We start from the raw sequence: 17,143 nt of genomic DNA, 5'->3' as shown, positions 1-17,143 counted from the left end.
ACAGCTGATCATTTGGTGACTCAGCTCCATTTACCCGCTCGCTCACCAGAACCCTCTATTCCTTTACTGCTCAAAAATCTATTTTTGCTTTAAAAACATTCAACGAGATAGCCTCAACTGCTTCACTGGGCAGGGAATTCCACAGATTCACAACCCTTTGGGTGAAGAGGTTCCTCCTCAACTCGGTCCTAAATCTGCTCCCCTTTATTTTGAGGCTATGCCCTAGTTCTAGTTTCACCCACCAGTGAAAACAATCTATTTCCTTCATAATTGTATGTTTCTATAAAACACCCCCATTCTAAATTCCAATGAGTATAACCTCAGTCTACTCAATCTCTCCTCATAAGCCAACCCTCTCAAATCCAGAATCAACCTAGTGAACCTCCTCTATACCCCCCTCCAGGGCCAGTACATCCTTTCTCAAGTAAGGAGACCAAAACTATCCAGAGTACTCAAGGTGTGGCCTCACCAACATCCTATACAGCTGCACCCTAACCTCCCTGTTTTAAAACCCATCCTTCTAGCAATGAAGGACAATATTCCATTTGCCTTTTTAATTAGCTGCTGCATCTGCAAATCACCTTTTTGTGATTCATGCACGAGACACCCAGGTCCCTTTGCACTGCAGCATGCTGCAATTTTTCACCATTTAAATAATAGTCTATTTTGTGCTTATTCCTACCAAAGTGGATGATCTCACATTTACCAACATTGTACTCCATCTGCCAGACCCTTGCCCACTCACTTAACCTGTGCAGACTTTCAGTTCCTCTGCACACTTTGCTCAACCACTCATTTTAGTGTCATCTCTGAACTTTGACACACTATACTTGATCCCCAGCTCCAAATCATTTTTGTAAATTGTAAACAATTATGGTCCCAACACTGATCTCTGAGGCACACCACTAGACACTGATTGCCAACCAGAAAAACACCCAGTGTTTTATCCCTACTCTTTGCTTTCTATTAGTTAACCAATCTTCTACCCATGCTAATACATTGCCCATAATGCTGTGCACCTTTATCTTATGCAGTAGCCTTTTGTGCAGCACCTTGTCAAATGCCTTCTGGAAATGCAGATACACCACATCTCCCAATTCCCCATTGTCTACTGCACTCACAATGTCCTCAAAGATTTCCAGTAAATTAGTGAAACATGACCTGCCCTTTCATGAACCAATGCTGCGCTTCCCCAATGGGACAAATCCTATCCAGATGTCTCGCAATTTCTTCCTTGATTATGGATTTAAGCATTTTCTCCAGTACAGAAGTTGAGCTAACAGGTTTATAGTTACCTGCCTTTTGTCAATCTCCTTTTTGAAACAGTAGTATCTGGACCTGGCCAGACCCCCTCCAAACATTTCATTGAGGCTACCCAAACCTTAACAATTTCTAGTTGTTTTAAGCAGGTGTAATGTGGATATTCCAAGAGTGATGCAGCTGGTTCAACCACTCAGTTTTAAACAAATAGAATTTATTTGCAGACTATTGAATGAAACATGGACAAAAGAGAACAGAATAATTTAACTTATCTGAAAACCCAAACGACTCTATTGCAACATGATACTGTTCCAAATTCTTCCAACGTCCCCATAAATATCCCCTTGGCAAAAAAAGGTAAAATCAAACACAGGTTATTATAAAAAAGATGTTAGCGAGAGAGATAGAGAGAGAATCAGCATGGAACTGCTTCTTTGGGTCCTCAGCAGCTTCTCTGGGTTCCCAGCTAAAAAAAACTTGACCACCAGCTGCAAATCAAAACAGCTTGCTAAAACCAAACCAAACCAAAATCTGAACTAGGAGAACTGGTCACTCCTCTTTCATTGTAGAAGTTTTTTAAAGTAACACTTAAAAGCTTTTTCAAATTGATATTTCCAGACATATTGGAACCGCTGCCTTTACAACCCCTCTGGAAAAAAACCCAAGAACAATTACAACATTTAAAAGGCATCTGGATGGGTATATGAAAAGGAAGGATTTGGAGGAATATGGGCCAGGTGCTGGCAGGTGGGACTACATTGGGTTGGGATATCTGGTCGGCATGGATGGGCTGTTCAGAAGGGTCTGTGCTGTACATCTGTATGGCTCTATGACTCTAACAACATAATCTTGTTAAAGGAACAGCATCGTCACATGTCACATTTGCTGTTTTCCAATCGACTGGAACCATCCCAGAGTCCACACAGGGACACAGGGCAATCTCATGTATTTTCACAGGATGTATGTAATAGCTCTTAGTTTCATTTCTTAATGCTGACTCATTTGGCATTTACTTGGTAGTTGCCAGCCTTTGGATTGCATAGCACTTTAGCCTGAGGACAGGAAGAGATGGAATTTGTGGAGGATGAAGTGGGTAAGAGCTGCTGAATGGAGATGCTATACAGGGTGGTAGTCCCTGAGCATTGATATAATTTAGAATCCCTACAGTGTGGAAACAAGTCCTTTAGCCCAACAAGTCCACATCGACCCTCTGAAGAGTAACCTACCCAGACCCTTCCCCTACCCAATATTTACTCCTGACTAAAGCACCTAGCCTACACATCCCTGAAACTATGGGCAATTTAGCATGGCCAATTCACCCAACCTGCACATCTTTGGATTGTGGGAGGAAACCGGAGCACCCAGACGAAACCCATGCAGACACGGGGAGAACGTGTAAACTCTACACAGACAGTCAGCCAAGGCTGGAATCGAACCCGGGTCTTTGGTGCATGAGGCAGCAGTGCTAACCACTGATCCACCGTGCCGCCAATTTGTGTGCAGTGGCTGAGTTAGAGTGAGTATGAGAAGAGAGCAGAGAGAAGACGATGGCCCTCATGTTAACAGAGTGCAGAAGACCATTGACCTTCTTCCTGCAATGCTGTACATTCTCTTTGACTCTGGAGACAGCAATGACCCAAGCCTTGGTGTCAGTCTGACCACGTTCAATTTGTTGGCCTTTTCTGGGAACCAACAATTTCCCATCTGAGTAGAAGAGAGCCTGTAACTGCCAGGTGCCTATCCGGAAAGCACCTTCCTTTTCTGAGACATTTCGATTTGCTGGGAGGACAGTGTGTGAGGCTTGCAGTACCTGAAGTGGTGCTCAGATGGGTTTTCAATTTGGTGCCAGCAGCCTGCACTCCAAAAGGGCCCAGCAGCGGGGGGAATTTCTCCTGTCCTGCCACGTGACTGCACAGACAGATCGCCAAAGGAATCAGGTACGTAATGAATGAAGTGAAGGTTGGGAGATACCGTGAGAATGGTCTCTCTCTGAGCCAAGATGGGACTCTAGTCATAAAACCCTTGAAAGTAACACAGCCTAAAAATGGGAAAATCCAGTCCAATTGATGGGTACCACATACTCATTGATAGCATCCCATGGAGGTTTCACAACAAACAGAAAGATGAAACATGAACCAGAAGCAACTGCAAATCACACAGAAAATTCAGGGCTGAATTTTGCAAGAACACCCAATCACATGCAGATTGCCACATTGCCCTTTCTCTTTTACAAAAGTGAATTTGCTCCGTGTTCCTGATTCCAACGCAGACATGTGGAGCCATGCTTCCTTCCTGATGAGCCCCTCTTAGGAGAAGGCAAATGCTCTCTTTCTCACAACAGTCACTCGCTGTAATTCTGAAATGTAAATGTCCAGCAGCACAGGCAGACTGCCACCTGGACAGGCTCTGTGAAATGGCAAGTACATAAGGCAGGTGAGTGGTGAGGGTACCAGGTGGGCAGGGGGGGTAGGGTGCCAGGTAAGTCAGGTGCCAAGCAACTAAGTTGCAGGGCAAAAGATGGCAAGGGGGTGACAGTGAGTGATGACTGTTTACGGTGGGTGGATTTGGGCAGGAGATATTGGCTACAGTGTGGGAGGGTGGTAGGGAATTGTCAGGTCCAGCATTAGGGAGAAGGGGGTTATTGGATCCTGTTATGGGATAGAGTGGTAGGTGTCAAAGTGTCTAGAAGGAGGGAGCTGTTGGATAATTTGTAGTTGTGTGCAAGTTGGTGCTCAGTTTAATAGTTCCTTAGGAGTTAGACTAAATATGTAATAATCTGACTATGCTTGAGTAGCCATTTATTTATCTACAGTGCGATCCTCCACCTTAAATGGATAGCTTCAATGGGCTCCAGTTGTGAGGAAACTGTCCAATGGAACCTTTAATTTCCCAGGCAAATCTTTGCGAGTCTGTTACACAAGCGATTCTTCAGTGTCCTCCTCAGCAGATGCGTGTGTAGACAATAGATTGTAGTAATGGCTTAGCGTGGTGTGGGAGAGCATATTAATGGCCAGGATTTGGTCTCATCTTGATTTGAGGAGATCTTGACATTGCTAACCTATGAATAGAAAGACCGCTGTTTCTATGACACGGCCCTGATCTGTTTGAAGGTCTATACAACCTCCCAAACCGAAGCAAAGATTTTCAGCATCACGCTATCTGACTTCAAAGGTGCTGTTCAACTAACAATTCTTATTCTTGTTTATTGGACATCCCATTCTCCCAAAAGCAGCCATTTGAATTTGATCTTCCCCGAGTCTCAGAGATAGTCTCCACAGCTGTGCTTGTTGTGTCTGCATCGCTCTCTTTTATCTGGATTTTACCTCAACCAGACTGGGGTAAACACGTCAAAGCCAATCGATAAGCAAGATTAGCTTTAGAGCACTTATCAGAGTAAGATCAATTTAACAAATACTTTAGCCAAATCATCCCTCTCCCTGTGTCGTTATTTTGATGTCTTTTATCGAAACTCTTTGTAAGAGTTTCCTCTGGACTCTCTTTGGCTGCGACACAATCCTTTATGTGAAGTTTCTTCCCTGTGTCGAGCCCTGAGCGTCTCCCAAATACACTGCACTCAGTAGTTACATTAATGTTGTCTGACATTCAGCGTAAAAGATTAAATTGGAAAGCTCTCCTTGTCTCAAATTAACACTAATGAGCTGCGTTTCTCATCAATCGGGTCATTTGTAAATTAGACTCAATACACAAGGCATGATACGGGGTTCACAATCTGTCATTCTGCAGACTTGTAAATCCCAAAAATATCTGGGTGCGTTTAATTCATATTTGCAGATCTAATTTATCAATTGTCTCCAAACAGAGCAAAACTTTCACACACAGGGATCACAAGAAACACAAGGAACAGTACATTGACATGGATCCGATTACGGTTCACAGACTCGAACTTCTGCAAAAGGAACGAGACACTGGTTGTGCAACAGTGTAAGAGTGGTTGAATCAAACTGACATTGCCTCTTATCAAAAAAAGTGATGGTCATTCAGGGGACATTGACGACTGATTCTCAAGTGGTAGTTTTATCGCCTCTGAATCAATATATTCTGAGTTCAAGTCCATCTCCAAGACTTGAGCACAAAAAGCAAAGCTGAAACTTGCTGCCGTGTCAGGGAGTGCTATCTCTCAAATGAGACATTAAATCGAGACTTCACGTGTCTTCAGGCGGACAGAAATGATTCCGTGGTGCTATTTTGAGAGAAAAATATAAACATACAAGTTTGCTGAGGTATATTTCCTATATTACACACTGAGCAAACCTCAAAGATTGAAAAGTGCTTTGAAGCATGGAGGATCCATGATAGGTGTTATAGAAATGCAAGTCTTTCTCTTTCTTTATGAAGTGACAGGGACAATGTCAGAACCAGGGGCCAGCCACTGAGGAAAGACAGTCATGTGTTGGTTAAAGTACCTGTATCGTGATGTAGTTATACCCACACTGGGGATGATATGTTTGGAAGATGAACACTGGCAAATGATTGAAAGCAGCAGGCTATATCCTCATTAGGATTATTCTTTATACTCTGATTCACATTCCTCCTTCCCCCAGTAAATACCCTTGCTGAGCAGCCACATAATAATCAAAATTCTGGTTGTCTTTCTGCTCTCTGAAATAGTTGCCTTGGACATCTGTTGTAAATCACTTTCCTTTCCACTTCCTGCAGGTTCAGGTGAGACCAGGTGGCTCCCAAACAATTTGCATCAAGCATTCCTGAGCAAAAACACTGCACTCGCTGCTTTTTGAGAAAAATGTACTGGAAAAGTCACAGTGCACATTTGCCAAACAACATGGAATACAGGTAGAACTAGCCATTTGGACACAGAACTGGCTCGAAGTTAGAAAACAGAGGGTGGTGGCAGAGGGTCGCTTTTCAGACTGGAGACCTATGGCCAGTGGTGTGCCACAAGGATCGGTGCCAGATCCACTGCTTTTCGTCATTTATATAAATGATTCGGATGTGAACATAGGAGGCATAGTTAGTAAGTTTGTAGATGACATTGGAGGGGTCTGGACCAAATGCTGGCAAATGGGATGAGACTAATTTAGGATATCTTGTTGGCATGGACGAGTTGGATTGAAGGGTCAATTTCAATGTACGTCTCTATGACTCTATGACATTAAAATTGGAAGTGTAGTGGACAGCAAAGAAGGTTACTGCAGAGTACAACAGGATCTTGATCAGGTGGGCCAATGGGCTGAGGAGTGGCAGATGGAGTTTAATTTAGAGAAATGTGAAGTGCTGCATTTTGGAAAGGCAAATCAGGGCAGGACTTATACACTTACACTCCTGATGAAAGGCCTATGCCCGATTCTCCTGCTCCTCGGATGCTGCCTGACCTGCTGTGCTTTTCCAGCACCACTCTCTCAACTCTGATCCCAGCATCTGTGGTCCTCACTTTCTCCTTGGAGGATTTCAGCTTTAGGGAGAGGCTGAATAGGCCGGGGCTATTTTCCCTGGAGCATCAGAGGCTGAGGGGTGAGAGGTTTTTAAAATCATGAGGCATATGAATAGGAAAAGTTTAGAGGGATATGGACCAAGTGCTGTCAAATGGGACTACATTAATTTAGGATATCTGGTCGGCATGGACGAGTTGGACCGAAGGGTCAGGATTGGGTGGATAGATGTCGTCATTGAATGGAGAAAACGCAGCGATCAAACTCAATTTAATATCGACAGAAACTGGAGATTGTAACAGTCTCACTAAGTCTGACACTTCAATGGCTGGGAGATCATTAGACCCTGTAGTGATAGATTCGAACCTCTGGTGAAGGCCAACATTAATAACTTTAGTCTTCCTAATATTGAATTGAAAAAGTTGAGTCTTATTCATGTTTTGATATTGTAGTCTGACTGAATGGAAGAACCAAGGAAGATACAAGAGTGGTAAAAGGTAGATCTTATTGAACGGATATGGAAACTATACCAATGGCTGCAAATATCACCAAGGTCAGCATAAAGGTGAGTAAGGCAAGCTTGGAAAAAGCCTAAACATTTCAGTACAAAAGATGGGAAAAGTGAACTCTTTCCTGGGGAAATATATTAGCCAGAATAGGATTAAAAACAGAACCCAAACAAGGACTGTTCCACAGTGATGTCACACAGATGAAAGATTACAGAAAGACAGTGTGGTCAATTGCTTCAGGGGCTTTAGTGATTGCGAAGAAGATTTCGGAGACAACACCAAAAGGAATTTATATGATATTTTAGCTCTGGTCCATGTAAGAACAGAAATGCAATGGGAGGAAGTTGAGAGAACAAGAGGCAACTGTTACAGTTATAATGACCACGGAGAGGTGGGGCATGAGAATCATGGCTAGGATAGGAGTCAGCACCAGGGGAACTGCATGCAGTGTTTGCCCTCCTAACTGGGAAAGTTATTATGTGGAGGTGCTGGTGTTGGACTGGGGTGTACAAAATTAAAAATCACACAACACCAGGTTATAGTCCAACAGGTTTATTTAGAAGTACTAGCTTTTGGAATGCTGCTCCTTCATCAGGTAACTGTGGAGCAGGATCATAAAACACAGAATTTAAACCAAAAGATCACAATGTCATGCAACTGGTATGATATAGTGAATAAACCTAGATTGCTGTTATCTAGACAGTGGAACAGTTCTTGTTTGGTACCTTACAGGACTTGCTAACAGATGGGAGTAGATGTGGCAGCAAAGTTATTTCTATCAGACTATTGTGAATAGCCAGCAGTAACCGATGGCAAACATACAAAGGTGCATCTCCAATATTGCAAACAGGAAGAATTTACTCAAATGCAAAAGGGATCAAAGGTCAGAATCATATCCAACTGCAGGAGATCTGTAAGTGCACTCTGACAAGTGCTTAAGGTTAATTAAGACCGTGGACACCCAGTTATGTGCAAATTGAAATTTGGAAAGTTTGGGACATTATGAAGAGCTACAATGGTGAGGTGAAACCATCCCTAAGATAACCTATTTACAGTGCTGTGCTGGAGTTCCCATAGAGTCCAATTTCTGGGGTGGCACCATGTAATTTTATTCACGCAGAGAAGTTAGCTTTAGGGAAAATTGCAGAGGAAGTGTTGAGCTTGATTATTTAACCTGTGCCCACTGCCAATAGTCTCAGAAAAATCAATGTATGAATATGTGTGCCCTGCAGCTAAGAAAGTTCCCTGACTGCCACTGTGTAAATGTTTCAAACAGTTTTTATGATTTGAGCAATTCAAGCACTAGCATCTCCAGACCTCTATAACTCTCTTGACTTTAATGAGCAATCCCAGCCTTTAGGAGGAGACTGCCTGTTTTTTTAGCTTTGGTCAAAGCTTCTAGAGCAACAATCACTTACTGGAAAAAGGTTTAGCTGGCTTGTGGCAAGGGGCACTGGTAATTGGGTTTACCTGAAAGAGCATCCCACTGTTATTGGACACGCATTTTGTTGAGTGGGGCTGCAATTTTGATGTGATTTGTAGCTCGGCTCAGTGGTTAGTGCTGCTGCCTCACAGCACCAGAGACCCGGGTTCAATTCTATCCTTGGGTGACTGTCTGTGTGAAGTTTGCACACCCCTCCCACAGGTTTCTGTTGGGTGCACGAGCTTCCTCCCACAGTCAAAGATGTGCAAGTTAGGTGGATTGGCCATGCTAAATTGTCCTGTAGTGTCAAGGAATGTGTATTATACATGAGAAATGCAGGATTACTAGGAATAAGGTTTAGGGCAGGGAATGAGTGGGATGGATGCAATGTTGTTGGAGGGGCAGTGCAGACTCGATGGGCCAAATGGCCTTCTTCACCACCTCGATTCAATGAGTGGAGATCACCTGGAATCAAAGCTGCTGAGTCCATGGGGTTGCCTATAGTGGGAGCACTCTTCAAAATGGAAGTTTTCATGGGAATCAGTTTTATTAGTTTATGCCATTTTTAAAAAGTGCAGTAAGTTAGATATAGGAGAAGCAAGAAAGTAGTCAACATTATACATTAATAATGAATAGTGATTTTAATTAATAATGTTAATAGTTATTAATAATAGCTCAATTAGTGGCTTGGTGGAGTGTTATCAGGAGCTTATAACTTGTGCTGCTAACGTTGATAACAGAAACGAATGGAAGATATATTTAAATGGTCTGTTCTTTCACTGGTTAAACAGTTTTAGAGTGAAATGGTAGGCTGACCAACCTTCCCAAGAGGTAGGGCTGATGAAGGGCTTTTGCCCGAAATGTCGATTTCGCTGCTCCTTGGATGCTGCCTGAACTGCTGTGCTTTTCCAGCACCACTAATCCAGCCTTCCCAAGGGTTAAACATTAAGGCAGATTTATCTACTGTTATATTCCCCACATTTGCATCCCTTCTGGGAAGCAGTGAGAAAGGAATTGACACAGTTAATCAGTTTTTCCAACATGTCACTCAATTTCAAAACAACATAATGGTACAGAATATTCTAGAAAGGATAATATTTACAATACTGGGTGACGTTGTTAAAATTCAGAGGAAAGCCGAGGGGAGGAATCAGATGAACCATATCGAACTGCCATTGACAACAAGTGCTCAGGCGGAAAATAAGGCAGATAATGGAGATAGCCAGAGTCAGATCCCATCCTGAAATTCATTTACAGCTCTTTCACACATTGGCTGGGTGCTATTGTTTGTATTTATTTTTCACAGGCGGAGTGAGTCTGCTATTAAGAATCGGGGCATCAGTCAGGCTGCTGTTTCCTTGCCACCTTCTTATTAATACCACATCACAGTGCAATCCAGACCCTTAAACCTGGTGTACTACAAAACCAGACTCAGACCTGCTGACAGGGGGAGACTATCTCACACTACTTACATTCATTGAATGCCACAGTCTCGTTCCAGTTCACTGCTAACCCAAATCGTCGAAGTACCCAGTTTTCTTCAAGGCTCACAGGGAATAGAAAATTACAGAATAAGAAAATGAAAATACATTAGATCTCACAACATCTCAGCATGTGCCCATTAGCATAAAGCTGCTTTGTCGGATTCGTAGCTGAAAATATGATTCAGTTTCTGCATACATAGCACGTAAAATGTGGAAAATACCCCAAAGGTGTTTCACAGAGATGCAATGACAGCAATGAGAAAAAAGGAATAGAGAGTAACAGCAAGTAAATGATTATGGTGATAAAAGCAACTCATAATTTGAAGAGCAACACGATGTTACATGATGTAATGAGTAACACCAGGTAATTGGATGATATGGTTACCTTGAGGTAACTGATTATAGGGGTAGCATAAGGCAAGTGGATAAAATATAGCATGAGTAACAGGTGGCAAATGATTATGGGGATGGCACACCGAAAGGTTGTCGAACCTATAACAACTCAATAGTAATTATGATCGACACCTGGTAAATGACAGCAAGGGGAGCACAGATGAAATGATTTACACTTGCCTCAATAAGCAAGTAATAACACAGAGTAAGTGATGCTCCACAGTCCAACATGTAACATGCAGCAACTTATGACTTGTTATCTCCACAGCACTTTAGTGAGAGCAATTTTTAAGAGGATTTGTAGCTCTGGTGGATGCTAAGTATGTAAGTTAGCTCACTGAGCTGAGCTTGAAGGTTTGTTTTCAGACATTTCATCACCATACGAGGTAACATCTAATGTAATGAGGGGTACATCAAGGTAACATCATCAGTGAGAGTCTCTGGTGAAGTGCTGGTGGTATGTCTCGCCTCTCTATTTATAGGCCTTGGTTTCTTAAGGTGGGTGATGTCATTTCCGGTTCTTTTTTCAAGGGAAGGTAGATAGTGTCCAAATCAATGTGTTTATTGATGGAGTTGTGGTTAGAATGCCATGCCTCTAAGAATTCTCGTGCGTGTCTTTGTTTCACCTGTCCCAGGATGTGTGTGCTGTCCCAGTCTTAGTGGTGTCCTTCTTTGTCTGGATGTATAGAAACTAGTGATAGTGGATCATGTCTTTTGGTGGCCACTTGGTGTTCATGTATCCTGGTGGCAAGTTTCCTGTTAGTTTGTCCGATGTAGTGTTTTTTACAGTTCTTGCATTGTATCCTATAAATGATGTTAGTTTTTGCCGGTGGTATCTAATGGATCCTTTAGATTCATTAGTCACTGTTTTAGTGTGTTGGTAGGTTTGTGGGCTACCATGATGCCAAGGGGTCTGAGTAGTCTGGAAGTCATTTCTGATATGTCTTTGATGTAAGGGTAATGTGGCTATAGTTTTTGGTTGCGTTGTGTCTGCTTGTTTGGGTTTGTTTCTGAGGAATCAGCGGATTATGTTTATTGGGTACCTGTTTTTCTTGAAAACATTCTATAGATATTCTTCTTCTGCTTTTTTGTAGTTCTTGGGTGCTGCAGTGTGATGTAGCTCATTGAAATAATGTCCTGATTCCGCTCCATTTGTGGGTATTGGGATGATTGCTTCTGAAGTTAAGTATTTGGTCCGTGTGTGCTGTTTTTCTGTAGACACTGGTTTGAAGCTCTCTGTTAACTGTACGTTCAACTGTCATGTCTAGGAATGGGAGTCCTCTTTTGTGAATTTTATGCCTGTCAGGATATTGTTGATGGTGTTGTATCTTTCCTCTAATTTGTTCCATTTTATGATGGCAAAGGTGTCATCTACCTTGCGGACCCAAAGTTTGGCTTGGAAAAGTGGGACTACAACTTGTTCAAGTCTCTGAGTTACTGCTTCTGCTATGAACCCTGATATTGGTGATCCCACAGGTGTTGCATTGACTTAAGAAACCAAGACCTATAAATACAGAGGTGGAATATACCACCAGCACTACACTGTAGACTGTCACTGATGATGTTACCTAGTATGGTGATGAAACATCTGAAAACAACCCTTCAAGCTCAACGAGCTAACTTACATACTTTAGTGATGCAAAAGGAATATCTGATTAAAATGTAACAGGTAAGTGTTTCAAACTGTAATGGGACTAAAAGCGGTAAATGATTAAACGTGGAAAGGAAGTTATTTAAAGGTGATAAACATAGCAACATCAATGATTAGAGATGTTACTCAGGGGAACTGCTGCGTACACTGACCACCTGGTACAATCCAAACCAATGTCAAGGAAATGTTCAGACTGAAAGTTCCTTTCCTCCAGCCGTATGGGACATGTTTGAGGCAAACATAGTTTCTGTCAAACAGGCCTCGCAGGAAACTTAAAGTAGGAGATTAGAACCTCATATATTGGTCCTCCCAAAACACAGAACATCCTGCACACTCTGGTTAACTATCACTGTGAAAGTGTTGCCCATTCGAACTGAAAAGACTTTTCAATCTGTGAGGCCCTGTAACCTGCAATATAAAGTGAAATAAATAACTTTCTTTTTAAGAAAATATTACATTCCTGATAAATATTATTGTGAATATTAGTTCTATGAGGCCTCTCAAGTATGAAGAAAATGCTAGTACAAATATTCAATCTAAAGAGTCCTTGATTATATTAGATTACTTACAGTGTGGAAGCAGGCCCTTCGGCCCAACAAGTCCACACCGACCCGCTGAAGTGCAGCCCACCCAGACCCATTCCCCTACATTTACCCCTTCGCCTAACACTACGGGCAATTTAGCATGGCCAATTCACCTAACCTGCACGTTTTTGGACTGTGGGAGGAAACCGGAGCACCTGGAGGAAACCCACACAGACACGGGGAGAATGTGCAAACTCCACACAGTCAGTCACCTGATGCGGGAATTGAACCCGGGTCTCTGGCGCTGTGAGGCAGCAATGCTAACCACTGTGCCACTATGCCACCCACTTGCTTATTGGCAAGTCCTTGCCAAAATCCCTTCTTCAACCCTCTTTAAAATGTGAGCTCATCCAAAACTGCACTACCCACACCATAATTCAAACCATTTTCTATGCATTAAACACCTCAGTGCTCAGTGACTTATATTGGCTTTTGGTGCGACAGTATCTCAATTTTGAAATTCTCATTCCAGTTTTCAAATCCATCCATGGCCATGCCCTCTAGATCTCTGACCTCGACCCCATGCCCTCTAGATCTCTGACCTCGACCTCGTGCCGTCTAGATCTCTGACCTCCACCCCATAAGCCTCTGGGAGCTCTGGGGTCCTCAAACTCTAAGTTCTTATGTGTTCCCAGTTTTAAATCACTCCACTGTTGTTGGCCAAGCTTTCACATACACGTCAGCTCCGAAACACCCTCCTTAAAAAAGGAGAGAGGGATCAAGAGAGGTTTAAGACAAGAAAATTAAATATGTGGTGGTTTTGTCATTGGACTATTAATCCAGAACTTCAGCCTAATATTCTGGGAACATGAGATCGAATCTCATTATGGCACACAGTGAGATTTGAATCCAATAAAAATCTTGAATTAAAAAGTTAGAGTAATAACAACATTGTAGCCATTGTTCACCATTCTAAAAACCCATCTGGTTCACTACAGTCTTTTAGAGAAGGAGATCTGCCCTCCTTATCTGATTTGACCTACATGTGACTCTCGACCTGCAGCAATGTGGTTGATTCTAAATGTGGTGGGCAATAAGTGTTGGCCTGTCCAGCATTACCCATATCCCATGAAAGAATAGATATTTTAAAAAGACATTCCTTAAAATCTACCACTTCAACCAAGCTTTCGTACAACTATTCTATTAACTCAACCGGCTTGGTGTCAAAGTTTCCATGAAAATCAATTCTGTGAAGAGTTGAGGCATTATTAACCACATGAAGGATGCTACACAAATGTATGTCGTCATTGTGTTATATTTCCGTCTGGAGTTACTCAATATATTATATTACTTTAGTACATTTGATGAATTATAGCAGTGGAGAAACTATTCTGACATTTTGGCAGCAGCAAGATCGCACTAAATATCAGAAAGTGCGTCTTAGGATTCTACAGATACAAAATAAATACTGAATAAGTGAATGATGGATAAAAGGCAAGAAAAAAACAGCCTAATAGTCAGAGCCAATTTAATAACTGAATGATGCCAAGAACCACTCCCACAAGCAGCTGCTAAATTCTTTCAGCCTGTGGTACTTGCCTCTGCTACTTGCTACAGTAGCTTCAATAGCATTCTCCACGTTTGGTAAAAATGAGAAATCTTAGTGCATTTTCAGTCACAGGCCAAAGGGCACCAGATCTGTCAAGCAGACATCATTCTCCTGTTAAGAGTTAGTTCTCTATTTATTCCTCGACCACTTCATTCCATGTGGTCATGACTCCAGCTTTGCCCTCACACTCTCACCAAAGTGCAGAAGGAGAGACTATGTTGCTGGATTCCAATATGATTATGTCTGTATATGTTTCTCTCCATTCTGATTTAGCAACGTATTTGTTTAAAAAGATCACGTCCTATTGTACATAGGAAATTACAGCTACTGCCTGGTTTTCTCACAAAGAAAGCAACAGTCACAGCAGTTCATAGTAACAAGAAACTTCCAGCTGTTAACATCCTCATTATTTCCATATTTGGTGTCATTTCTGGATGGAGATGATGATATCTATCCCTCATATTGGAGTAGGAGGCATCACCCTCGTGCCAGACTTACGCTTACTTCATGCTGTTCCTTCTACCCAATCTTAGAGCCTGATACAGTTTTGAAAGGGTGTGGAATCAAATTGGGTGCCCTAAGCTGGAATGAACTTTGTTTTAGCTTTTAGATTTTAACTTTTAATACGCAGGAGAACTGAAGCCAGTAGAGACAAGATATTCCATATTCAACTACCACAGTTGTGAATGTGGTGATGATTATTTAATCCCAATTGTGTCAGGAAGATGCTTACTTGTAAATCAACTGCTTTACAGAGAAACATGCTCTCTTGGAGATCACAAGGTAAATCCAGATGGGGAAGACCACTTGATCACTGTATGTTCAGCTATCAAGAAACAATTGATGTATAGTAGTTCAAACTTGAGTCCATTTATCCTTGAATTTAAAGTGATATCCTGGATGTACCTTCTCCAAATTCTGGTGAGGCTACAACACAGGGTTGTTTGCATGCTAACAGTGGAAGCAGCAAGTATTTGACAGAGCTAAGCAACAGGTCAGAGTTAAGCTTTGCAGTCTGACCATTCCCAGCCAGCAATAGGTGGTTGACAATTAAACAATGAGCAGGAGGTGAAAATTCCAAAATCAATGATCAGCACACAAGACAAGGCTGAAGAACTTGCAACCAGCAACAGCCAGAAGCTTCCATTGGATGATCCACCTCGGCCACCTTCTGAGGTCATCAGTCTACAGCCAATTCAATTTACTCCCATATGATAACAGTAAATGGCTGAAGACAATAGATGCTGCAAAGGTTATGGACACACACAATCTAACCCTGTACAATTAAATATTACATTATGCAGTTTTTATCCAAAGGAGCATCTTACATTATCTTCTTATGAGCAGCAATCCCACTGCCACTTCCTTGCTAAGGAAATTCGGCATGTCCACTAAGACGCTCACTAATTGTTTGGATGCACCATAGAAAACATTCTATCGGGATGCATCACAACTAGGTTTGGAAACTGCTCTGCCCAAGATCACAAGAAATTGTAGAGAGTTGAGAATACAAACCCAATCCATTACACAAATCAGCCTTCCTTCCATTGACTCCTGCTACACTTCCCGCTGCCTTGGGAAAGCAGCCAACATAATCAAAGACCCCTTCCATCCTGGTTATACTCTCTTCCATCGGGCAGAAGATATGAAACTTTGAAAGCACGTACCAACAGATTCATGGACAGCTTCTTCCCCGCTGTTATCAGGCTTTTGAATGGACCTCTCATATATTATAATTGATCTTTCTCAGCAACTTCTCTGTAGCTGTAACAATTCTCTGTAGCTTTCTGTTCTATTACCCTGATGCACTTATATATGATACGATTTGCCTGGATAGCATGTAAAACAATACTTTTTACTGTATCTCAGTACATGTGACAATAATAAATCATATCAAATCAAAGCCACTTTTCTATTCATCACATGGTCTCTACCAGCTGGCAAATCCATTCTCTCTCCATTTTTCTCCTGATGTTTATTTATTACCAAACTTAACACTCAATATTAACAACACTATTAGAAATGATTGGACGAGAAGCTTGGTTTTGGATGAAACATGGTTATTGGGTGGTGACACTTTTCCACCTACTGTGGCCTCTCCCTGAATATGCTTTCTGGTTCTTCTCAAATTAACAAACACATGTAAACATGCTTCATAGTTAAGTTTAACTGAAATAAATCATTTATCTCTGCCATAAATCTACACCAGATCATTGTGTTCTTAACAGCAAACAATTTCTCACAGCTCAGCTGCAAGCCTTTCGCACCCTGTAGATTGCATATGACTGAGATATTCCTGGAAATTACCATCTCACCTGCGCGAAAACAATAGAATAAAACAGAGAGGTGCAATAATGTTACTACTGAGGTCACTCACAAGGGCTCCGTGGTCACAATTTCCAACATTCTTGTTCACTGAAGCATTTCAACCTGTGTGTTTCCTGCAGGACTGAATGTAAAGAGTTATAAAGAGCAACAGGAACAAATGTCAAGTTAATAACTAACCAAACGATCCATTGATATTGAGGGTACATTAAAACTGAGAACAAAGCTGTCTCCCATCACAACCTGTGGCTGTACAACAATCAAAACTCTGACTGCAGAAACAAGCAAATCATTTCTAATCACTCTGACTTGGAAGTATTTGCCATGTTAGCATTTCAGCTTTAATGAGTAAACCTGGCTGATCAAGGCCCAACTGACCCTTTTAAATATAAAGCTCTCATGATGGCGGATTGAACAGCCTCTGCAATTGTAATTGCATTTCAGAATGTTGCACACTGTAGAGAAAGCGACCATTTTCTTCCAATACTGCACTATTGCACTCAAAAAATGGAGCAATTGTATGTGGCGAACAAAACCTACTTACCACTGCTTTTACA

General features: G+C 41.8%; 1 protein-coding gene across 1 annotated transcript in view; it reads right to left on the bottom strand.

Moving 5' to 3' along the window:
* LOC122540302 (ankyrin repeat domain-containing protein 65-like) overlaps positions 1-16,703 on the bottom strand; it is a 171,229-nt gene extending 154,526 nt beyond the window's left edge. The window contains exon 1 of the mRNA XM_043675807.1: positions 16,639-16,703. Within this exon, the coding sequence (XP_043531742.1) occupies positions 16,639-16,667 (29 nt within the window). The 5' untranslated portion in view covers positions 16,668-16,703. The remainder of the gene's footprint in view (positions 1-16,638) is intronic.
* Positions 16,704-17,143: the final 440 nt, after the last annotated feature.

The sequence above is a fragment of the Chiloscyllium plagiosum genome, chromosome 34 (genome assembly GCF_004010195.1).
Source record: "Chiloscyllium plagiosum isolate BGI_BamShark_2017 chromosome 34, ASM401019v2, whole genome shotgun sequence".
NCBI classification, from domain to species: Eukaryota; Metazoa; Chordata; class Chondrichthyes; order Orectolobiformes; family Hemiscylliidae; genus Chiloscyllium; species Chiloscyllium plagiosum.
The sequence above is the reverse complement of the archived record's forward strand: the minus strand, read 5'-3'. Positions and strand labels throughout refer to the sequence as shown.